This window comes from Vitis riparia, chromosome 16 (assembly GCF_004353265.1).
Source record: "Vitis riparia cultivar Riparia Gloire de Montpellier isolate 1030 chromosome 16, EGFV_Vit.rip_1.0, whole genome shotgun sequence".
Lineage (NCBI taxonomy): Eukaryota > Viridiplantae > Streptophyta > Magnoliopsida > Vitales > Vitaceae > Vitis > Vitis riparia.
The window spans coordinates 5198287-5223523 of NC_048446.1; the positions used below are offsets into that span (position 1 = coordinate 5198287).

A 25237-nucleotide genomic window follows, 5' to 3' on the forward strand; every position below is an offset into this window, starting at 1 on the left:
ATTTGCCACACAATGATTAATAATCAAGAATGCCCATATTAACATTACATAGACTTTCTTGATTATTTATTTATTTTCCTACAAATAAAGGGTTTTTTTATTTAAATTTTTTCTATGGATCTAAATAAGCATTTTTACTTTTATTCTTATATAGAATTTGTATACTATAATAATTAGACTGCATCTTAATTAGAGTCTTACATTTTGATAATAGTGATTGATTAATTGTTACTTTCTAGTTTTATACTATTAAAAATGATGAAATAATATAAACCTTCTCATGTTTTTTCTTGGAAGTATCCCATTTTTAACACAAATGCCTTTTACCATTTAAATTTTAAAATAGGAGGTCATTTTTACAATGACATAAAAGGTTAATAATAATAATAATAATAATAATAATAAATGCATTTTTATCTAAATGAGGCCAAAATAAAATGAGAGGTCAAATTTCAAAAAATTGGTTTTCAAAAATCATTTTAATTAAATAACCCTTTATCCAATCATGGTTAGAAAGATTGTCCACTCAACATCAATTGTACATAAATAAATATTAGCTTTTACAATGGTTAAGCTTATTCAAAATTATATTGGTAACTTTTTAAAAATATTTGTAATGGGTGAACCTTAGTTTTTATTTAGATTTAATACCAAAACACCTTTAAATTAGTGGATTTAAAAACCGAACCGAACCGGCCGGTCCGACCGCCAGCCGATCACCGTTTCGATTCGGTCCGATCATTAGACCGAATGGTGACCAAACCGGGATTGGACCACTTGAACCGACGGTCCAACCGGTGAACCAGACGAACCGACCGATTCTGAGGGAAAAAACCGATTCAAATGATTTTAATTTTTTTTTTTTGGTTTTCCAAATGCTCATTTTCAATCTCCATATTCCAATTTCCAAAATGAATGAAGACATGAATTTTATATTTATTAGTATACAAAAAATCTTCATGAATATTCAAACATTAACATGTTATGTTTTTATTTTGAGTAATTATTTAAGTGTTGTGAACCTATGGTTGACATTTATATTATTTGTTATGAACAATGTGTTAAGTTAACAACTCATAATTTGGTTATTATAAGATAGTAATGATTTGATTATTTGATAAATATTGAATTTATTGACATTATGAATGTATAACATCTTATATTGTGTTATAAATATCATATATGATAATTGATGACTTCTGCAGGTAAAAAATTTTGTGACAAAACTCAAATTACTCAATAAACAAAGTAGATACTATCAAAATTCATATAAAATTTATTAATGTTTTAATTTTTTATATTATATAAAATAATAAAATATATATTTATGACGTCACCGATTCGATAGCGATTCGATCGACAATCCAATAGCGATTCGACCAACAGACCAATGAACCGTGAACCAGTAACTTTTTCAGTTCAATGACTGATCCAGTTTTTAAAACATTGGAAAATTTAGCATCAATGTGATTTTAAGCATTTTATAAAAGCCTTAAATCCACAATAAGCAAATTTTGTTTCAAATTTTGCCACATCCTGTACAAAGACAAAGGATTGCACAAAAATGTTGTTTATTAAAAAAATATTTATAAGAAAATACAACAATTTCAAAACTATTTCCAAATCTAAGAAAATGTTAATAAGAAGTTATTTTTCAAAAAGATAACCTCAATTTAAATATTGAAATTATCTTTCAATAATATGAAGTTATCTTCTCAAAAAGACAACTTCTAACCCAATTCCATTTTAGATTTGAAAATAAATTTTCAATTGTCATATTTAAAAAAAAAATACAGTAGATAAGTAATCATCATCAGAATAAGTAATAGCATTCTCATCCACAACCATTGCAAGTTGTGTAGGAAGGTGTCCTAAGATTTATACTAATTTCATCACTTGATGATTCCTTACCCACAATCAACAACCAAAAACCCTAACAAATTTAGAAATAAATGTAAATAAAATCAACTAGAATATATTCTTACTTCATCTTCATTAGCAACAATGATCAACAAACCTAACAGCAAAGTTTATCAATTCAAAACATAAACCACATTCCTTATAAACAAGGGGGAACAAGAGACTACTCAGTGGTGGCAATTTTGTATATGGTTCGATTCTGCCAGCAATTTTCCTCAACTTGGTTTAAGAAGAGGGAGCTTGGTATCCTCATTGTGGCCTCTATTTTCCCCAACACATACAAGAAAAATCACAAAAAAATAAACAGAAGTTCAATACTATGAACTCTCATGTAAGAAATAACACAAGTACAGGTTTCTTTAATTCATAACATGTGCCCTAGTAACACATAGCTTTCTATTTACAAAATTTTAGTTCCAAATACAATTAAACACAATAGCATTTGGAGCTAAAATTTTCCAAACAAAAATACATGAAACCATGCATGTTATAAAATGCTTGTACAAAACACTATCCAAAAACCATTAGATACTATTGGTATGATTGACAAAAACATGGGCTACAACTAAACTACACACTGATTAGTTTAGGGTTCCTGATATTTCCAATATCAAAGTTCAATTTGAACCAACCAAAACAAGCTAGAATTAGGCTTTTAAGTTAATTAAAGCAAGAACACATTTTAAATCACATTGTAATGCCCATAAATCTCAAGCATTCAACCTTCTTTTACCCAACAAAAGGGAATGAAACAAACCCACAATCTTAGTTTGACTAGCACCAAACAATTGACAAAATCAAACCACCAATTTTGAACACCCATCAAGTATATGCTCAATCAGACATTGTTATATTATGATAGTGTTCAATTTTGGTGTTAGGATGCTATATGTTGCAAATAAATTTCACGAATTGCTTCTCCAAACAGACACATGGAATGGAGAGCATGAATCTTGAATGAACCTATCAACAATGCCATTGAGCCCATTGAAGAAGCAATTTGCAGAACCCATATGCAAATAATATCATCATTCTTATTCTTATCGTGAAGTTCAACAACATAACTACATCTACTTAAAATACCATTAAACCCATCAATCAATACTCACTAAACTGATCATTTGATGATAACCTGAGCTTAAGAAAAAACCACTAATCAAACCCATATCAATATACACATAATCAATAAGAATAGACAACAATTTGAATGCTACTAAAAAGAATGACTCCTAAAATTTTCTGTCACCAATCAACTCTGCTTCACTGGTTTATTAGTCTATCCAAAATTCAAAAGAAGCAAAACATGGGCACAACATCAGTCGCAGGAATGATGAACAGAAATAGATTCAGAAGCATAGAATTTAACATCACTTGGATATAAATATCTCAGATCAAGTGTTGGATTAATGTACTGTTGCTTCATCCCAATCTACATCTATTGATCATAAACCAGTGGCTTAAATGCTGCAAAAGTAACAAATAAAAAATTTAATTCAAAATCAAATTATAAAAAATAAAAATAATGATAGAAATTTAAAATGCATCGATGTTTTGTTTGATTGACTGTTATAAGAAACAAGGGTTGAATCCGCATTTTCTAAAATCAAGAACAATATTGAAAAAAAAAAAAGAAATATTTTGGTTTTTTCTTTGTTCCCGAACTTTCCCAGTGACTAAACGGATCCAATAAACCACGAGAAAATTTCAATAAACGAAAAAAGCGAAATGGAAGAAAGAAAGAGAGATCGCTCAGTTCAGCGGGGTGGTCGACACGCAAAGTTCTCAGAGAAGAGAAACCGTGCATTCCGGTCTGTTGAGCTTGAATTTTATGGAGTCATCATAGCGATCTTCAACAATATGTAAACAGAAAGAGACTGCAAAACCCTAGAAAAACCGTAAACCAGAAAGTCTGATGCTAGATAGGGAGAGTAACGAGAATAGGAACCAAATGATGGTGGCTGTGATTGTAAAACTGCTGATGAGTGCTCTGAATTTATACAGAAATTTTAGGGTTAGGGTTAGGGTTTTGGAACCTTTGTTGGCTGGACCAGCCTGAGCCCAAGATCTTGGGCCCTTACTGGCGTAGATTTAGTGGGTCGGGTTTGGTTGCGGAACCTCGATGGATATGGGCCTGAGCCAGCAGAGCCCAAAGTCGGGGCACAGCTTGTGCGAGTTGGCCTAATATAACCAAATGTTTGAGTGAGATTTTGGTAATTATTTTCAATAATAAGTTAAGTTTGAGTTATGTTTTTTCAACCCAAACTCAATTTGAATTTGGTTCGGATCAAGTTTCGAACATACTTTCAGATTTTAGTTTTTTTAGTTTTTTTCATGACTTATTATTATAAATTTTTTACTAAATAAAAAAAATTAAAATATTTGATTTTTTCTAATTAAAAAAATAACATATTGATTTTTCTTTACTTTTTAACACTTAATAACAATAAAATATTATAAAAACAAACAACCTAATACTTAATAATATTAAGCATCATTTAATTTTAAGTTCTATTAAAAAACAAACAAACACCAAGTATCCTAGTTATTAATAAAACCACTTTATCTTAAATATAAAATTAATGACACACAACCTAAGCAAAAGCTATAAACTATTGGAAAATAACATGAAAGTTTTTCCAACAAGATTTGAACAACATATTAAACGAAATTAGCCCGTGGAGGGTGATTTTTCCCTCACAAGCACTTTGTATCTAGATTAGAATTCTAATCATTTTTGTACTCTATCATGTCATAGTAATTCATAATTGAAGTTCTAATTGTTTTCGTTATATTATAAATAGGGATGACAATAAAATAGGCTTTTTCGAATATCCATCTCTAGTAAAAAAGAATTTGGGATAAAGATAAAAGGGTTGGAAAGTTTTTCAAAACCCAATAAGAGAGAGTCCAAGCGATATGACTTTATCTTGTGTCTCCAATCTTGATGATATATAATTTTAAATAAAAGAGTATTTTAATTGATTTTTTATTTTATTTTTCAAGTTTTAAACAAAACTAAAATATTACTTTTCATAAAAATAAATTATAAACATTTATAATATTTTTATTTATAAATTATAATTATATTTCTTTTAATAAAATTTATAAGTTTAAAAATAAAAAATTTGAAAAATATTGAAAAAATTTAAATGAAGGGAGACATGCGTGAAAATTTTTTCCTACCTGTTCCATTAATTTTTTTCTTTTTGATTGAGAATGAAAATAGATATAAATAACTAATAGATATAAATAACTAGACTAGATTGAGATGAGGGTGATTAGCCCAAAACTTATCCTGTTGTTATTCATAGGCTTGAGGAAATATGTTAACTTTACAATAAATTTTTTCAATCAAAATAAAAATAAGAATTTGTCAAAGTGGTTTTACTTCAATCTGAATTTTCTTGATCTGAAATTTTTTTTCTCTTTTTTCTTTTTCCTTCTGGCTTGTTCTTCCATCTTTTAGAAGATTGGCCTTTTTGGGATGTGCAGGCATGGAGGAAGTAGGGCTTCATGCAGTGGAGAATTTCCTTCGTCTCTTATGTGGCTTGCAAGTTTTTAGACTTGTTAAAATTTTGGTATAAAAGAAGAAAAAAGAATCAATTTAAAATCTTCAAATTTGGTGTTTGGAAGGAAGGAAAGAACTTCAAAGATTTGATAGATAGATTTTTTTTTTTTTTTAATTTTCAATTCCTTTAAAAAAATTATAGATTTTTATGAGATTTATATTTTATTAAGAGAAATGTATAATCTTGGAATTTTAAGTAGAATATATATTTTGTTTTAAAAAAATTGATTCAAAATTGTTAATGGAATTTTAAATAATTACAAATAGAGCAGTTAAAAATCCTTAAGCTATGTTTGGGTGTCAAAAAAATTGAGAAAAAAAAATTAAGAGAAAAAAATAAAAAGAAAAAATGAAAGAAAATAAAAAATAAAATAAAAGGAATATATAAAAAAAAAAATTAAATCAATAAATTATTTTCATATACTCCTTCAAAATCATTTCATTTATTTTCCTTTATTATTTAAAGATCAAATAATTTTAAAATACATAAATTTCTAATTATATTTTATTTTTCTTTGTATTTTTCATTAAAAAAAAACAAATATAAAAAAATCATCCTCTTAATTTTTTTTTTTTTCCCTTCTAGTATTTTCTGAGAATAATACGTACATAAAAGTCCATGCCAAAAAAAGGAGGGCAGGAGAAAGGAATTTTGAGTCCAATCGATCCTTCTAGGCTGGACTTTTTCGAAACAATTGTTCAAAATTATCATATAATTAATTTTTTTTTATTTGCATTAAAGCTGCAGTTTGAAAATATAGTTTCTGAATGTATACTACAACTATAGCCTCATGCTGCAGCTTCAAACTAATGCTTACCTGATAATAAAAAAAAGGGTTATCTTGAACAATTCTTCTGCAAGAGACCCAAAACATATATTTTGACGATCAAAGAAGCGAATTTCAACCAAAAAGCAAGAGAAAGAGATCGCACTCTGTTAAGCCTGAGGTTCGCGAAACATGAAAGTTGCTCAATCTGCTGTGCTTAGAATGACCTGAGCCAAACAAATGAAGGGACAATAAGGGAAGCACAATAGCAATGACAACGTTCAATAGCCAAGATTATCATTACATGAAATCCCTAGTCTCACAAAGAGAAGTTAACTTATCAATCAACATACTTAGGGAGTGACAAATAAAATTGGTCATCACATTAAATAACAACCCAATCCTTCCTGCTCAATAACAACACAGGATGGGGAAGAAGAAAGATTAAAAGCTACCTTTCTTAACTCAGCAAACTGCTACATGGTGTTAATTTTCAGGAGACTGTACAGTCGCATCAAAGTATATGACATGTTGCTTCAAGCAACCAAAGAATATGTTCTAGGACCAACTCATATCATCCTTTTACCGTTGTCGATACTCACGATAAGAGTGTGTTTGATAGTGATTCTAGAAAGTGTTTATAGTCTTTTTAACACTTTTGGAAATTTCCATTCTTCAAGTATTAAAAATACTAGAAACACTTCCTATAATCACTACCAAACGCACTCTAAATGCCCCATAAACAATAGCAACATCAAACCCCTCTATTCTCCAAAGCCACCCAAGTTCATGCTACATTCTGCATACAGTAACTACACCACCTACATGTTGTAGTGCAATTATTGTTTAATACTAAAACACTCAATAAAAGGGGAAGCGGGTTTTTTCGTGTTTTATATAAATACATACTGGCCAACTGAGTTCACACATTGTTATGCATGTTGTATTGGATAATCAAAAGGATAAAGGATGGATGCTAACTAACCATTGATGTGGTTGTGGTGGCAGTTCTGTTCCGTGGCCACATAATTAGTAGCCAAGTGGTAGCAATATGATAGAAATAATGGAAGTATATCAATGATGCAGTTTATAGTAAGAGTGCGTTTAGGAGTGTCTTTGAAGAACTTTTGGTGGAAATGTTTTCTCTAGAAGTATTTTTAGGTGAATCACTAATCAAGCGTTCTCCAAAAAACACTAAAAGTGATTTTTCAATTTTTTAGAAGTGTATTCTAAATTTTACCAAATGCCTACTTTTTTCTTCAAAAACACTTTGTAGGTTAGAAGTGTTTTTTCAAAAACAATAACAAATGGAATCTAAGCTCATTGAAAAGGAAATTTCTACAACTCTATGCATTAACTTAGAGATATTATACCCTCCATTTTCTAAACCATAAAATGATTGAAAATCAATCTCGTCATTAATGATATTCAATGATTGAGATTGATTTTCAAACATTCGACAGTTGAGATTTTGAAGGTATAATACCTCCAAGGAAATATAGAATTTTCCTTTTGTTAGGATATCGTAGCACATGAAAAGAATGAAGAGGCTTAAGGCCTCAATGTTTTGGATTAATTTATTATCCATTTGTCCTCATCTTCAACAATAAATAAGATAAGCTTTTTGTGATGAGTTAATTGTTTTCAAAGTTAATTGATAATCATGTTGAATTATTAGTTGATCCTAACAATCATTTTAAAACTTAAGAATCTAGAAGAAGGGACATTGCAAACTCCAATCCCACAACACATTTGAAATAGCAAGATAAAACCAGCAAACAGAAATCAGATCATACACTACTCAAACCCCCCTCAAGTCTACAAATTTAAACAGAAGATGAAGAGCAAGCGAATAGAGGATTACATACAGTTCAGTCAGTTAGTCACAGAATCACCATACATTCAATTTAGCAATGAATCAATAGACCCGATAAATTCAATCAAGTTAACACCTCTCTTTTTTTTCTTTCTTTATTTTTTTTTGATAGGCAAGAAGCGATTTTATATATATATATATATAAGGCTCAACAAAGTACACACAATATATAGATTGTTGCCAAAAGAAAAAGGCAAGCAAAAGAAAGAGAGAAGTTGTTGTGTTGTGCAAAGCACACTCAGTTCAGTGGGCTGGGGTACTCAAACATATACATTTCTCAAAGAAAAGCATTTCAAATTTCTTGTGTTATGCTTGAACATTATGAAGCACCAATGCAATCTTCAGAACAGAGAGCAAGGAACAATAAAAGAGTCACAATAACCAAGTCCAACATCCACTATTATTGTTTAGGAAATCCATAGTCTCTTACAAGAAGTTAAACATACAACCAACACTTTATCCTGCACCAAGCCTTATTATAAGAATCAAACCATGCTCAATAACAACATATAATGGGGAAAAGGAAATATTAGAAGCCAACTTTAGGAAACTCAGCCCCATCCACTAACAAAAAATTGTTACCGCATTTTAAGTGAGTTAAGCAATTCATCTGAAGAGACTCTCCGACTTGCTTCTCCGACAGACACAGTAAATAAATGTCCTTAATTTTGAACAAAATTACATGACATATCATTGAATCTATCAAAGAAGCAAACCGAAGAGTCTATTCGACAAATAAACTAATTTATTTTATAGACACTGAATCTCACCACCAATGCTACCAATAATATCAACACCAAACACCAAACACCAACCCCACACCAAACAAACAACACAACCAAACTCCCCCTTCCCTAACCTTTTCCCTTTCAAACACCACCACCACCAAACTACATTATGCATAGTCATAGACCCCACTAATATGATTGAACTTGCCAAAAGGGGGAAGTTCTTTCTTGCTTTTATATACCAGCAAGTTAAGTACAGACTTATGCTATGCACAACAGAATGGTGGTGAGGTATCATAAGAAGGATCAATACACAATCAATTATCTATATAACAATTGTGGCAACTAAGGACACATAACAACTTTTAGTCACTTGTTGCCATTGTATTGTGGTGGAAATGACAATGATCTAATTACTAGTATTGACCATGTTAAGTTCATCAAAGAAGAAATCTCTACAACTCCATATATTAAATTTTCATGAACCCAATATAGCTATTGATATGACCATCCTATGTGATAACACATGTTCACATTAATAATCATATTTGTTTAAATACTTAATTAATTTGTATTGCAATTCGTATTTTATTTTGTGTATCATAATTGTATCTTAAGATAAATATATGATACACATATAATATAACAATATATACACTTTTAACAAGTTTTCATATTTGTTAAAAAAAATTAAATTGAAATTTTTTTTCTTAGAAGAGTGTTGTTGTTTTATTAATTGTTTAAAATGTATCATAAGGTTAAAAATTGATCATAAAAAGGAGAAAGGTAAAATAATCCTATATGAAAAACTACAGTATTGATGTCAAAGCCACACATGAAATGTTGGAAGTTGATTAAATTTATTTTGATAATGAATATTAGGGAATCTTCATTTCAATGATTTGAATGCTGTTATATGGGAAATATATGGTTTTGGAAACCCATATAAGTGAAATATGAGATCTGCCTAATAATGATAAAAATATTATATGTTTCATGCACTATTTACCATTCATATTTACATTTCCGAAATTACCCTTTAAGTCTTCCTATCAGCATCACCCGTGTCCATGTCATCTGGAAAACACAGGGAGCAAAAAAAAAAAAGCAATTTTTTTGGTTTTCCTTGGGGGTTTTGCATGGATTTTCTCATAAATCAAACGAGGATGAATTTTCCCGGAAATTGAATGGGGGATGGAGACCCCTAGAACAGATCCAAAAAACACAAGGAGTAAAAAAAAGCAATTTTTTTGGTTTTCCTCAAGGGTTTTGCATGGATTTTCTCTGAAATCAAACGAGGATGAATTTTCCCGAAAATTGAATGGGGCGGCGATGGCTCGAGCAGATCCAGAAAACACAAGGAGCAAAAAAAAAGCATATAATATTTCGGAAATTTCGGAAATAAAGGGTAATTTCGAAAATGTAAATATGAACAGCAAATAATGCATGAAACATATAATATTTTTCTCATTACCAAACAAAACCCATATTTTAGTTATATGGGTTTCCAAAACCATATATTTCTCATATAACAGCCTATAAACACAACTTTCCCTTTGAATATTGCCAATGAAATTGATGGTGATTAGTGAATAAAACTTTTGACTTGACATTCTGCTTTTTTTCTTTTATGAAGAAGAAATGATGACAAATATGAAAAGCTTGAACAATATATGCGTTAAACTCATATTTTGTTAAATTTAACTGTTCAAGACTCTAGTTTTAATGTTTTTCTATGGTATGACATAATTTAACTTTTTTAAATTCTACCATCTTGCATGAAATTGGTTGTATTTATTTTTGATAGGTCATACAACCAATGTCATGCAAGATGGTAGGATACTACTTTATACTTCATATTTCAAATATACATTACTTCACTTGTTAGGTAAAAAAGGAAATATAACCAATTTCATGAAATTGGTTATAAGTTAATTTATACTCCATATTTCAAATATATATGGATTATGCATGCACATTTGATTAATTTATTTTTTTATTACATAAAAAACTTAGTATCCTCAATATGATATACTACACAATATATAAAAATATAAAAACAATGCACAGTAGGTTTTACAAGTTAATAATTGTGATTAAAAGTCAAAGTTAGAATAATCTTACAATTATTAAAAAAGGGAAAGCTACAAAAAAGGAGTACCATCGCCCTAATGCTACCATCTTTCATGTCAGATATCACACCAAGTTTACTCCTTACTTGGGCATGTAGTATCACATAGTATGACCATATCAACTACCAAAGAACGCTTTAAGCCCTGTGTGCAGTAACCACAAAGTGTTACATGCTTCTAAGTTATAAGCATATGTTCAAGTTATACTTTTTGAAAATGAATGAAAACTTTGTGTGAACCAGCTTTTATTTAATTTACTGTCAACACAATCACAAACTGTTGCATACAGGCCATTCAAGATTCAACCTTAAGGCTCATTCCATGGAATGGGCTATGCAAAGTCCACCCTAGACCCAAATCAATTTTGGATTAATGGTACTATTCATCAGAATGAATTGTTGGTCAATAAAAATACGCATCAATGATCTTTTAAAACATAATGAAAGAATTACTTTTCTAAAAAGTGATTACCATTTTCATTTTGTTTAATCATCAATAAAGAATGAGTGCTTTTTATAACAATTGTATACAAATAACCAAGTCAAACAACTTCATCACCATCCCGCTATTAAGAAGACAATGCAGGATAACCAGCCCTCATCATTATCAGAAGGGAAATTGCATTCTTATGCAGAACAACCAAAATTTGTGTTGCAAGGTGTTCTAACAAGTATAAAAATTCCATCACTAGGTGATCTCGAAAATATGTCATAGAAAAAATAACCAAGAACATGAAGAAAAGGAGACTACTCAGTGATGGCAATTTAGTTTGTGGTTCGATTCTGCTAGCAATCTTCCTCAACTTGATTTCAGTAGAGGGAACTTATAATCCTCATTGCAGCCTCTGTTCCCCCAATTTAAATAAGACTCAAAACACACATTCAAAAATTCCAAATTTATGAAAAAATAATCAGAGGAAGAATTGCATATCCTCCCTCCCGACCTCCAACCTCCAACCTTACCTACTTCCTGCACCATTCAAATTTTAAATGATAACCTAGAGTACACAATATCCATCACATTCCTAGTTTTGGAACTAATCAGATAACACTGAAGGGCATCAAAAATGAAATAAGAAAACCATGTCCCACCATCCAATTGCAACTCAACACAAAGACAAGTAGGTCCAAAGAAGGTACTCATGCACCAGGAAGTTTTTCAATCCATCATTCCATGTTTTCCAGTACATTTTAGTCACACATTACAGCATGTGATTCAGATTTTATCCACAAAATTTTAAATTCAAATGCCATTATATCGCCACATTTGATGATTAAAGTTATAGTCTAAGAATAATGCTACTCTTGCCAACAAAGTTTGCAGAAATTGCTTCACCGAGGTAATCATAGCACAAATACCCCTAATATTTCAAATATTTTAGGGCATGCCATTGAGTGTGCCGACAAGCATTTTGGCAAACTTCCTCAACATGAAAAGCATTTTTATAATTTAATCTTGATATAACTACCACCATATGTATTGTACAACTGCATTTGAAGACAAAACTTTTCCAACATAGACAATGCAACCATGCATCAAATTTTTTTTTAAAAAAGTAAGAATTTTCTGTATGACAGAAAACAAAATTGAAAACACCCAGCTTACAATAATGATAATAATAGTAGAAGAAGGTTAGGACCCAGCATACATGTTTGGAAAATGAGAAAGCTCAGTCAAGAAAAAACCGACGGAAACTCTTAATGGATGGAAGGAAAGTCCTTTTTTTTATATAATTATTTTGTAAATGACAACAAAAATCTCCATTCTATTCAGACCTCATTTTTTTGTAAATTAAAAAAAAATCATAATTATTTTCTGTTTATTTCTATTTCCTGAAACTAACAGAGAGTATCAACATAAAATTTTGATGCAATAGACGGATAAACTAATGAATTTAAAAAAAAAAAGCAGGAAAGAAATTTCAGAATTTATGAAACGTTATCCTCTTTTCCTGATCTTTCTCAGAAGGCAAACAAACGGAATGCGATTTCTGAGAATATTTTCAGTAGAGGAGATCGCTCAGTTCAGCGGGGTGGTCGACACGTGAGGCTCTCAAAGGAGAGAAACTCCGCATTCCGGTCTGTTGAGCTTGAATTTCAATGGGTCATCATCGCGATCTTCATTAAAATAAATATAGGAAGGGACTGAAAAACCCTAATCTGAGAAAGAGTAAAAGGAACCCAAACCTGAGAAGGAGGCCGCGGTTTGTTAAAACGATGCTGTCTCCAAGATCTAAAAAGAATGAAAATATTTATGTGAAGAGTTTAGTTATATGTTGATAATATGACAAGTAAAAAAAATATTTTAGATAATAATTATCTGACTCATTAAGAAATGCATATATTTCAAATTATTTTAAAATAAATGATAATATGGATTTAAAAAAATTTAAGATTCATTTTTCTATGTATTTGCATATTAATGAATAAAAACCCATTTTTTCTTATATTGAGTTATATTTTCTATTTTTACTTTTAAAATTTAAAAATAATAAATATGTTTTATATATTTCCAATTTTTTATTTTTAAAGTAAAAAATAATAGTACATTTTATGTAAAATATAAAAATTTTGATATAAAAAAGTAAATTAAAAATTTAAAAGTAAAAAATAATAGTACGTAATAATAGGATAGAAATTCATACCTAATATTCTTTAAAATTATTTTTAGAAATTTTGAAAGCTACTTTAATATTTTTGAAATTTAAAATAATAAATATATTTAGTAGATTGATTTCGTCAAATAGATTTTTAATATAAGTAAAATGAATTTAAACTAACATATAAAAATAAATCATTGATTTTAAATTTATTTTATTTTATTTCTCCTACTTTTGCACAGTTTTTTTTCCTACTAAGAACATTCCCAGAAGGTGAGGATTCATCTACACCTAAATCCACATCCAAGAACTGATATGGAGCATCCAGACCGCAGGAATAATTTAGTGGCAAGACGTTAAGGGCTTGTTTGTTTCTGATTTTGCCTAAAAACAGTTTTTTTTTAAATTTATTTTATGATATACTGTAAAATAAAAATCTCTCTCGAAAACATAAAATATTTTTAATCAGTTTTAATATTTTTTAAAAATTTTATATCTAATATTTTATTTTTAAAATAAAAAATAAAAAAAATATATTTAAAATCAATAAATTATTTTTATCTCATATTTTAAACTCATTCTATTTATTTAACTATTTTATACGAAGATGAAATAATTTAAAGTTTTAAAAATTTCTTACTAATTTTTATTTTATTTAATTTTCTTTGAACATTTTTTTTTTTTTTTTGGTCTTTCTTAGTACTTTAAGAACCAATCATAGGGTTAAGTAGGGTTTCAATACCCAAATGACAAACCCCTTCGTGTCCTATAATCTCGACAAATAATCTATAGCTCATCTTTTTGTCCTTTGATCTTGATACCGAGCAGAAGGCTGCTCTGTGAGGACTCTCAGTTCAAGATTCTACGTTTTCGAAACATGAGAACACAGAGGAAGAACCTAGGTGAAAAGTTATGAATTAGCCAAAATACTCTAAAACTTATTGCAATGGCTACTAAAATATTTCAAGAATCAAGGACCTTAAGATGTGGTGGTGCAAGCATAAAAGCTCTTCCTCTAGGATCATCTCAAAAATTAAGATGGCAGGATGCATACAATTTCAGGAAGTTGAAGAGCCAGGTGCATAGTAAATAAGGAGATATGATACAACAGGTACAATTTATAGACACTAGCGGTGTTCCATGTACCTGTGAGTTGTTTGGATATATACAGAAATGCACGTGGAAATTCCTTGCTTCTGATGTGAGAGGTATGAAGGAAATGATGCAACTCTAGTCAAAGGGATCTATTCGTGGATCATGCTCGCTCGCCATCTCCATCCCAGTACAGAGGCATGTGGGGCACATGACCTGCAAAATAGAAAGGGACTCGATAAATTTATCCCTAGTTCACAAACTGGAAATTTCTGAAGTTTCAGTGTTGAACTTGGGTTGTATCATACCCCCCACTAGAAGGAGGTGATAAAAAAAACAGCTATTTTCTCATCCATTTCTATTAATTTTCCCCGTGATTTTTCCCATAATAGAATTCAGCTAGAAATAAACATTGAAATCATGTCATCAACTGTCGAACCTTTCCTGCTCCTGAACAGTTTGAACATCTTTCGGTTTTAGGAGGCGATAGAGGCTGCCTTCCACCATTGACTGTTGAGACAGGTTCACTAAGAACAAGTGCTCCCGAGCTTGAACAGCGGGCACATGCAAGGTATCCTGTATCAATCAACAGATTAACTATGTAGGTAAATACAATGAGTGGACTCCTGTCTTCTTCATTATCAAATTCAACAATTTTAACTGAAAACTATTAGATTTAATTTCTGCTATCATCCAAATGATAAAACAGACATGACAGACTACAAGGCGGTATAGGGTTGTGTACTGGAAGAAAATGTGGGGGGAGAACGCTCTCCAGGACAGAAAGGTACAAGTGGGAAAACTAGAATGTTTTCCATCTTCTTAAGGAGAGGATTCTGTTTGGTTGTCAGGAAGAAGAGGGAAAAGAAAGTAAAATTAGAGTCATCAACCTATTCCGGGCCCTGAATAATTCTTTCAAAATTTCTCTTATCTATCTAAAGAATCAAACAAAGTATTAAGGTTACTGTTGCAGTCCTAATAAGTCCTTAATCAACCATAGGGATTTTGGACCCTGTTAAGCAGATTTAGCAAAAATGCATACAGAAAGCTTAGCACATACACAAAAACAACCACTTCAAAACAAGACATTAAAAGCAATGGTAAAAACCTAAAACTTTGCCATCTTGAAATGAGAGATCCCAAAATATGTACCAGTTCCAAGACAGTATTTGCATCTTTTTTTCTCCTGCTGTTTTACGTTGTTTATTTCAACAATCATCAAGGATGAGATCACTCCAACTGCCCCTCCAGAGAAAGATGCCACTATAGGATCTACCTGACTGCATTTTGGCAACTGACAAACTATTAACTACAGGAAGCTACAAACAGCAGTATATTTGATATCAATGATTTTCCCCCTAGAGAAGTCACATACAGCCCTTCACTAGTATGGAAATTCCAGAATACATTAAACCAATGTGATTTCCACTTGCATATCTCTATCAATACTTGCATAATTATTGAAACACCCCTTTGAATTTATAATTAGGCCTAGAAAATGATGTTAACTACCACAGTGAAAGAGAATAATAAGCCAGTGTGTGAAACCCCTATTTCAGAGCTTTGATTTACGTTCTTGCAAAAAATACTAACATGAAACACCAGCCCACACCCCAGGGGAAAATTCTGCATTCTGTTTAGGTTTCTTAACAAAATAAGTTTTGATATTATGACATTGAGGAAGGATATGCTACAGTGAATTAAATAAAAATTGGGATATAAGATTAATTTTTGTCCGGTGGCATGCATTTTCAAAACCCTTTTGCTCAATAAGGTTTCCAGAAGAAAAAGGACAAGTAAAAGTCCTTCATTTCAAGTTTTAACCAATTAAACCTGTCAACAACATTGTTTCCTTCCCCATCAGAGTGTCAAGGATGATTGGAAGCCACATCGAAGTGAAAACACAACTTCCATGACACTTGAAGGGATGTCAACAAAGAGGTACTTTATTCCACAACTTCCCCCTGTTCCTTCTTGGAAGTGATCAGAGAATGGACTAGAAGATGGTTAACTAAGTCATTCTTTTAGAATTACATGCGCACTAATCATGTTAAAAATAAACAATCTACTGCAATTCTGAAAAAGAAAGAACTAAGAAGCTTCTTCCAAGAAAAAAAATCATGTCATGTTGCTTGGAAGCCCCGTCTCCCATTAGTGCTCCATATATTTTCTTATTGATTTAATGATTTTTTTAATTATGGAATTTTCAGAAAGATTTTAACTCCCTCCTGTCAACCTAAGGCTTTGACTGCTCAAGAAATCTTTAGCACTTGTCTAGTTCCCCAAAGTTGAGCAAGTCCAGATTTGAACTTGTGTTCAGATTTTCACAAAATGACTTGTGATTGAATTGAATGGAAGGAAAATGAAAAAAAAGAAAACATAAAAAAAGGCCGGATTGGAGAATGGTTTTATTCTCCAGCTTTTTACTCATTTACTTATATTCTGGGACAGTACATCGTGCATCAAAACAAAGAATACAAGGTGAACAGCATAGAAAAAGGAGTGGGAAATTGATTGACCTTTGCTTCCTCAGTTGCCCATTTGCACTGGGATTATGGTAGAGGTTGTTCTCCTTTGGAATTGCATGGATTGTCCCTAGAGGCATTACAAATATGTAATCATCTTTCCTAGGGTTTGGGAGGAGTCATGGGGGAAAAGCATCACATATAGCATCCTTGCTACATTGCGAGTTATCAAACTAGAGAGAAATGCTAGGAATCTTCAAGGACAAGATGATGATAGACAATGTTCCAGGATAGCTGGTATTACCTCAGGACTATTTTTTTTATAATGGATGTACTACCTCAGGACTATGCAAATGTATTACCACAGGGTTCTTTGATACACCGTTAGCATTATCGCATCACTACCTCCTGAATGAAATAACAATTCCCCTTGAGATGCTTGGTGCTCCGGTGAAGCATAAGATTACTTGTAACATGTAGTAGCTTGATTATCACAAAACATAACTATAAGCTTCTTAGTTTCACCACCTAGTCCTTTCAAAAGATTTTGTATTCACATGAGCTCACAAGTAGCATAAATAATAGCGCAACACTTTACCTTAGCACTAGAATTTTGTTTCTTATGTTTCCAGATTACCAAATAAGCTCCCATAAAAGTGTAATAGTCACTCACAGATCGTCTATCACATCAAAAACCAGCCTAATCAACATCTAAATTAGAGACAATGTCAAGTTTAGGGATTTCTTATACAAAATATTCATTCCAACTGTTCATTTCAGATATCTAAGAATACAGCAAACAACATCCCAGTGCACTTGCTTAGGACTCTCCATGGATTGACAAACAACACCAATAGCAACTAAATATATAAGTTTTCTAATAAGACACCTATATCTTCTTGTATCAGCAAAATTTAAACTATCTACACCATACAACTGTACATTAGAATAGATAGACATGTAATGAATAGTGATTACAGACTAGAGCATAGGTAATACCTCAACTGCATTGGAAGATGCACACTACGGATAAAATCTTCATATGATGTGCCACCTAATCCCAACTTAAGCTCCAGCTGAGACAAGAAAGAAAAAAGCATTACAAACTATGGTTCATGTCTCAACAAGAACCAAAACTTATTTCACAGAAATTTTGTCCAGATTCCATTGCCCAGTATCTGAAGACATCCAACATGGAAAAAAGTAAGAAGCATTGAAATGCTTCCTGTTTCTCAATATCTTCTAGGTCACATGTCCAACTTCTACTGCCATTCTAGTAACTAAGAATGGAACAATGAAGTAAAATTACACAGAAAAGCAAGAAAGATATCTTAAAAAAATTATAGAAAAAGGAATAAAAAAAGAAAGAAAAATATGCATTTGCATCCACATGTACAAACATGTGTGTGCACACATAGAAAGAGAGATGTATGTCAAAATATTGGTTCGTCTAAACATTAACATTCTGAATTCATTGGTTGATTTATTTCGCTGATTATGATAATCCAAATTGGAAGATTACTTACAGTAGGTGCAAGTAAGCCACCAAAAATGATGATCCCAGCAAGAAGAGAGAAACAAGCAGCATAGTACAGTTTCAGATTTGCTGAACTCTGCATGGAATATATTTTATTAGTAAGAACCTTGAGTGAGAAGAAAAATATTGAATTCTAATGCTATATAATTTAAAGGAATGGAACACAAAGGGAAAACTTAGTGAAGAAAATAAGAACTCTCATTGAGAACAGAGTAGCCAAGAAAACTTTGTCAAATAATAGGTGTTGGCTAGGTATACAGTGTTGGCCCATTCCTTACTGTTCAAGTCTTGCAAGTAATTGTAAATTAACATGGTATCATTGTTTCTAAGAAGTCTTGATTTAGACCTCTAGAAAAGCAATTATCATAGTCCTATTTCTATGTATCAGTATGGTTCTCCACAAGAAGGAAGGGTCCCTACATGAGGATGGCTTATAGCTTGATACACATTTCTTGGTTCAAATGAAAATTTAGAGGGAAGTGGTAGTTCATCAGAAAGCTCACCAAAGGAGGCAAAAATGGAATGAATGATGGAAAATTTTGGAGTTCATTTTCCTGTTCTTTTAGAATTCCAAGTTCAGCATTTTTAATTCTTTGTTGTATCCTCAGCCTGCGAACCTACAAAAATTAAGAAAAACCAGTATAAGAATTATGATGCCACAAACCCCAATAAGCATAGATTGACAGCTTTCTGTGCTTTAATGATAAAGCAAAAGAAGATCAAACAAAAATCAGTTTGACAATCTCATAAGAAGAGGTTGCAGTGAAAGTGTAAGGATTATAAAGTTACATTAGGATTGTATTTGACCACATGTCTTATGCCAGTGATACTAGATGCATATATCAAGTGCAAGAAGAGGAAAAGGGAAGGAAGCATGTTAAAATTAGGTGCAGTAATTCCTAAGGAATAAAAAAAAAAAAAAAAAAAAACATTTTTAAGCATAATGATAGGATAAGGGAAAAACTTGCAAGATTCCGATCGTCTATGAAATGAGATGTATGATTATCTTTAAAGAATAGTGATAGTTCCTAGAATAATTTTAAGGGAATAGACCTTCGCCTAAAGAAATTCAGAATGCTTTGATGAATTAAATTAAGAAAACATGTTGTTTTGAAGACTAGAAATTGGAGATTTCAGAGGCAGAATTCTCTTTACTTCTTTTGCTTCTAATATGCAACAAAACTATAAGAGATTCAACTGGTACTAACACAAAATTTATGCACTGAATGTTTGGAAAAGAAGGTATCTAAAGTAACATTGAGGCAAGACACAAGAGATAGGGAGAATTAAGTAAAAATATGATAGAAGTCCAAGCTCTTTAAAGTTAAATATCAAATAATGAGAATAAACTTCTGCCAATCAGCAGTAGTTTTTCACTGACATCAACTGCTAATGGGGCAGGTGTGCTAACTGCAACATAATAGCAGTTTAGTTTTGCAAGAATTTCCTGTGTTTTAGTTCAATTTCGTAACCATTTCCTTTTTTCCTTGCATTTCCATCATTGGATCTGATTTTAGCTGCTACAAAATCTTCTGAAACTAGGAACAGCTCTTCGATATTTGGACATCCCCATGAATGTGGCACTGTAAGTTTGCACTGACAATGCTACTTAACAAATACATTTTGGATAGGATATTAACTGCTGAACTAGCCCATCTTTATCTCAACACTAGAAAACGGTGCCCAAAGAAAATTATAATGCCACACGTATGCTTTTTTGATAAGTAAGCAAAGGTATCGTATTAATAAGAGGTGCTAAAATAGCGGCCGAAGATGTACAAGAACAAGAAACTCACCCCCTTACAGCTGTAAACAAAAAAGAAAACCAACTTTTCACACTGTTCTGCGCTTTTTGCCCACCCAAGCTCCATCCCAGCCCAAAAGGATCTCCCTTACCGAGGAAGGGAACACCCAACACACACCGAACAGGGTAAAAAACAGTTTCCACACCTCCCTCGTCTTTTCGCAATGGAGGAGAAGATGGTCAATAGTCTCCTCACAAACTTGGCACAAAAAGCATATATTTCCTAAAGCCCATCCCTTCTTTTGAATTTGGTCTAAAGTTAGAGCCTTTCCCCATGAAGCTTCCCACACAAATAAACTAATTTTTGGCTGCACCCAAAAGTTGCCATCTTTGGACAGCAGCCACCTCACCCTATCCTTCTCATCCAACATCACTTTTTCCCCACACAAACTCCCCAGCAGGTTCTCCACGTCATCCAGCTCCCAATCATTGAAATGCCTATTGAAACGAGGGTTCCAACTCCCCCTCCTTTCCCCACTTGCTGAAACAGTCCATAAATCACTCACCCATGCCTCTTTAGCCACAGCTAAAGCAAATAAGGAAGTGAAAGAAACGCACAACGGTGAGGTTCCACACCACTTGTCCTTCCAAAAGCTCACCCTTTGGCCATTACCCACCACAAAAGAAATTCTAGAGCTACCAAGGTGGCTAAGTTTCCTAATTGCTCATCCATTTTCCAAGGAGAGCCTTGTTGAGTGTAGCAAAGCTCTTAACCCCAAGCCCCCCTTCACATGTATTTAAACACACTGTCAACTACCTCACTAAATGAGGTTTTCGCTCAAGATCCACACCTCCCCACAAAAAGTCCCTCTAAATCTTCTCCAATCTCATTCTAACCATTCTTGGTAGATGGAGGATGGACATAAAATAAATAGGCAGGCTAGATAAGGAACTACGAATCAATGTAATTCTCCCATCCTTAGAGATAGATTGCCGCTTCCACATGGCCAACCTTTTGCGGAATCTTTCCTCAATGCCATCCCAAGCTGCCACGGAGTTAAAAGAAGCACCCAATGGCATCCCCAAGTAAGTATACAGCAAACAACCACCTTACAGCCCAGCTTACAAGCCAAATCATCCACGTTCTCTACCCTTCCCACCGGGATCAGCTCATTTTTATTCAAATTAACCTTCAAACCAAAGATTGCCTCAAGCCACATCAAAAACCAGCACAAAAAGGTCATTTGCTCCTCCTATGCCTCACAAAAAATCAGAGTGTCAACAACAAACAGCAGGTGAGAGACCTCAACCCCTTCCCTATCTCTCCCTCAAACTTGATAAGCCAATAAAAGACCACCACAGACTGCTCTCTTCAAGAGACAGCTGAGGGCCTCCATTGCTATCACAAAAAGGTAAGGTGAGAGTGGGTCTCCTTGCCTTAGACCCCTAGAGCTTTGAAAAAACCCGAAGGTGTTCCGTTGACCAAAACAGAAAAACTGGTTGTGGATAAACACCACTTGATCCACTTTAACCATTTCTCCCCAAACCCCATTTTCTCCATAACCGTAAGCAAAAACGACCACTCCACATGATTATAGGCTTTCTCAATGTCCAACTTACAAAGAATCACCCCTTCATTGCTTTTCAAGATCAAGTCTATTACTTCATTTGCAATGAGCATTGCATCCAATATTTGTCTGCCATCCACAAAAGCGTTTTGGGCCTTGGAGATCACCTTAGCTAACACCCCCTTCAGCCTATAATGCCACACGTATGCTTTTGATGACAACATAATGAAAGAAATCTCTTTTTGTTTGTTTGTTTGTTTTTTATTTTTTTTTTTGTGCGTTTTTAATGCAAAATTTTTTTCACATGCAAGCCTTTTTGAGGGAATATCATACCTCGAAAACTCACCTCCTCCATATGCAAGAAAATTTTGTTTCTCCGACTTCGAATATTATCCTGAATTTCTTGCAGTTCCATTTTGGCAAAATCCTGAACTGTTTCAGGTCCTTCAATAATACAAAAGCTGCACTCAAAGCATAACAAATGGACAAATCAATCATATATAAAACATTTTGTCTGTCACAGCTGAACTACATTTAAGCTCATCCACTGCAGACAACCCAATTATCCAGCATATTAATGGGCAATGAATGAACAAAATGTTTTATTTTTCACAGTGAATTGCAGAAAAGATAATTACACAAATCTAAGTGAGTGAGAAGACTGTAAAAGCAAGATTGGAAATTACACCTTTTCCTAGAAGGATATATTGTTCTTCTATGGCTTGCACATCTCTTTTTTGTTATTTTGTTTGATATATTCATTTTTTAATCTAAAAAAAAATTAAAAAACAAAAAAACAAAAAATTATATGGATAGTTTCAGTAGATAATGTGATTAGGCAGGGCCAAGAAAAGGAGTTGCAATGCAATGAAGTTATATGCCAAGGAAACAGTGCATTGTTGCAGGATGAAAACTGCCAAATTATATCTAACAAAACTTCATCATCTAGAAAAAACGATTCAAATACTTGTACCTCCAGAAAGACCCATAAGAGAAAATCTTTTATCCAAGAAAAAGTCTCCCTAATTTGAAGGGCATAATTTGCTCACTTTTGACCTATAATTCTACATGACATGCTCATATGATAATTGAAGGCAACCATTTGATAAATTAAACTAAGAGCATAACTGTGTGAAAAAAAAAATGAACCAAACAAAATAGGATTATAGGACTCATAATTCAAATAGATATTGCTTACTTGGAACCCATTGGCCGAAATTGTTATTACTCGTATAAATATTGTCTACTTTGAACCCATTAGCCTTCACGCCGTTAAAACACATCTAACTACATGCATACTAGAAGAGTTGTCCTTATAAATGTCAAGAGCTTTCTTTCACACTATTATAAGGGATGACTCATCCAGTATTTGTAGACACATTTTAAAGTTGTGAGGGCTAGTGGACCTAAAGCAGACAATATTTATGCGAAAATGTATGAAATTTGGCACCTTGTAAACCTATGAGACATGACAAGCCAATCATGGTTATATGGGAGAGTGATTGTGATGTCTCAAATCACCTAGTAAAAGTTTTTGGCAATTATAAGGAATGATTCTTTTACTAAGTGCAGACGTGTTTTAAAGCTGTGAGGGTTAGTTAGCCCAAAGTGCAGGTTGTGAGCGGTAATTTAATTTGCCTAATTTTAATTCACATAAAACTGGTCATTCATGTTATTTCCATTTTTATGTCATATAATGGACCAAACATGCTTTTTTTTTTATAAGATAAAGACATGCTCTTTTAAGCAAAATACTTTGGCTTGGGGAAATAGAGTTTATGTGGTTCGTGTTGCTTTTTCTTGAGAAACTTCTGTCATTTTCCCCACGAAGTATTGTGCAAACAAGCCCAGTAGAATTGCGTGCTGGGCTATTGAAGCTCAACTTGGTTGAACATAAGTAGAGCCCAGGTAAAAAATCGAGCTTAACACGAGCTTAGCTAGCCTGTTCAAGCTAGGTTCAGCATCCACAGAGTAATTTCCATTTCTGAAAGTTGTTTGACGTTTTTATACTGTATTTGTGATTCCTTTCGATTTATAATCCAATTGAAATAACATAGAAAACTTATTTGATAAATGGTTTGTTTTCATAGTTTTTCACATCCTAAAAAATTCAAGCACTTAAACAATTGAAAGCAATCTAAAAATAAACATATTCAGTGGTTTTCATCTTCTCAAAGGAACACCGCCAAACAAGTCCTGAATTGTTCTTCTGCCAAAGCCAATGTTCTTGGAACCAAATTATCTCCTCTTTCACTTCCCAATTCTTCTTTTTCTTCCAATAGAGGACAGAACATATATATAGAAAGAGATGGAGAGGAAAAAAAATTCAAGTTGGAAATACCCAGTGTCGTTTTTATCAGCAGATTCGGAATCAACCGAAGGTGCAAAAGCAGAAGCCTCCGGCCCAGACACCATGGCTCGCCATTTCAGATCCGATTTGAGCTTTCCTTGATGAAATCTGGAGTTTGAGTACCGATAATTGCGATGAAACGACGTCGTTGGAGAGTACGAAACCGCCAAAATTCGACCAGTATAAACCATCTTCTAATTACACAGCTCACTACTTTCTTTCTCTCACTTTCCTCAGTTTCTCTCTTGCCAAACACAAAGTTCCCTTCGTTCTCAGTTCCTACACATTCTCTGTTCTGAAGACGAGTAGGAGCACAGATTTCTTGTGTGCCCACTGGGCATCTTTCAATTTGTTATTATTATTTTATTTATCTTTATTTTATTTATATATATATATATATATATATATATATATATTTTAGCATTAAGGTATGGTGGAAAAGGAAGTGGTATCCACGTGGAAGAAGATGAATGGTTCAATCCGAATGGGATTTTTTTGAACTTGAGTGGAGCATGTTCCTTATGGTTTGGAAATTCATAAAATCTGAAAAATATTTTCATACTGAAATAAAGTGAAAATAATTACAAAAACAAAAACAAAAATTGAATTTGATTTTTCTCAAAAAAAAAAAAAAAACAAATTTGGAACAAAAAAAGGCCCCAAAGGGTTTGCCCCCTCAAAGGTCCACTCCACCTCTTTGTAAATACCAGACTATGCTATGAGAGTAGTTCACTTGCTGAGCTAGGCCTCACCCAACAACTCCAAAGCAAGAATCAGAAACCAACAAATCCCACAGCCTACCTCACAATGTAATAGTAGCTGATTTTCTGTCTCTTCATCACTTTGCCAAGCAACACTAACTTGTCATGACTCCACCCCCTCTGAATCAAC

At 32.5% G+C, this 25237-nt stretch overlaps 1 protein-coding gene and 6 non-coding genes across 7 annotated transcripts; all 7 read right to left on the reverse strand.

Annotated features, from left to right (window-relative positions):
* Nucleotides 1–1806: 1806 nt before the first annotated feature.
* Nucleotides 1807–1904, reverse strand: LOC117934338. The gene has a single exon (XR_004654475.1). It is a non-coding gene; the product is annotated as a small nucleolar RNA snoR31/Z110/Z27 (small nucleolar RNA).
* A 179-nt stretch (nt 1905–2083) lies between these two features.
* LOC117934343 lies at nt 2084–2183 on the reverse strand. The gene has a single exon (XR_004654480.1). It is a non-coding gene; the product is annotated as a small nucleolar RNA R30/Z108 (small nucleolar RNA).
* A 1077-nt stretch (nt 2184–3260) lies between these two features.
* On the reverse strand, nt 3261–3352 carry LOC117934347. Its single transcript, XR_004654482.1, has one exon. It is a non-coding gene; the product is annotated as a small nucleolar RNA snoR31 (small nucleolar RNA).
* A 311-nt stretch (nt 3353–3663) lies between these two features.
* LOC117934341 lies at nt 3664–3768 on the reverse strand. The gene has a single exon (XR_004654478.1). It is a non-coding gene; the product is annotated as a small nucleolar RNA Z107/R87 (small nucleolar RNA).
* A 7969-nt stretch (nt 3769–11737) lies between these two features.
* Nucleotides 11738–11837, reverse strand: LOC117934349. Its single transcript, XR_004654484.1, has one exon. It is a non-coding gene; the product is annotated as a small nucleolar RNA R30/Z108 (small nucleolar RNA).
* Nucleotides 11838–13004: 1167 nt separating this feature from the next.
* LOC117934342 lies at nt 13005–13109 on the reverse strand. The gene has a single exon (XR_004654479.1). It is a non-coding gene; the product is annotated as a small nucleolar RNA Z107/R87 (small nucleolar RNA).
* Nucleotides 13110–14604: 1495 nt separating this feature from the next.
* On the reverse strand, nt 14605–24707 carry LOC117932872 (protein ORANGE-GREEN, chloroplastic-like). Its single transcript, XM_034854173.1, has 8 exons — nt 24338–24707; nt 22343–22457; nt 19188–19301; nt 18674–18760; nt 18147–18223; nt 15835–15962; nt 15122–15258; nt 14605–14898 (listed from the first exon to the last, which is right to left on the reverse strand). The coding sequence occupies exons 1-8, from the start codon at nt 24535–24537 to the stop codon at nt 14821–14823; spliced, it is 936 nt and encodes a 311-aa protein (XP_034710064.1). The 5' UTR covers nt 24538–24707; the 3' UTR covers nt 14605–14820.
* Nucleotides 24708–25237: the final 530 nt, after the last annotated feature.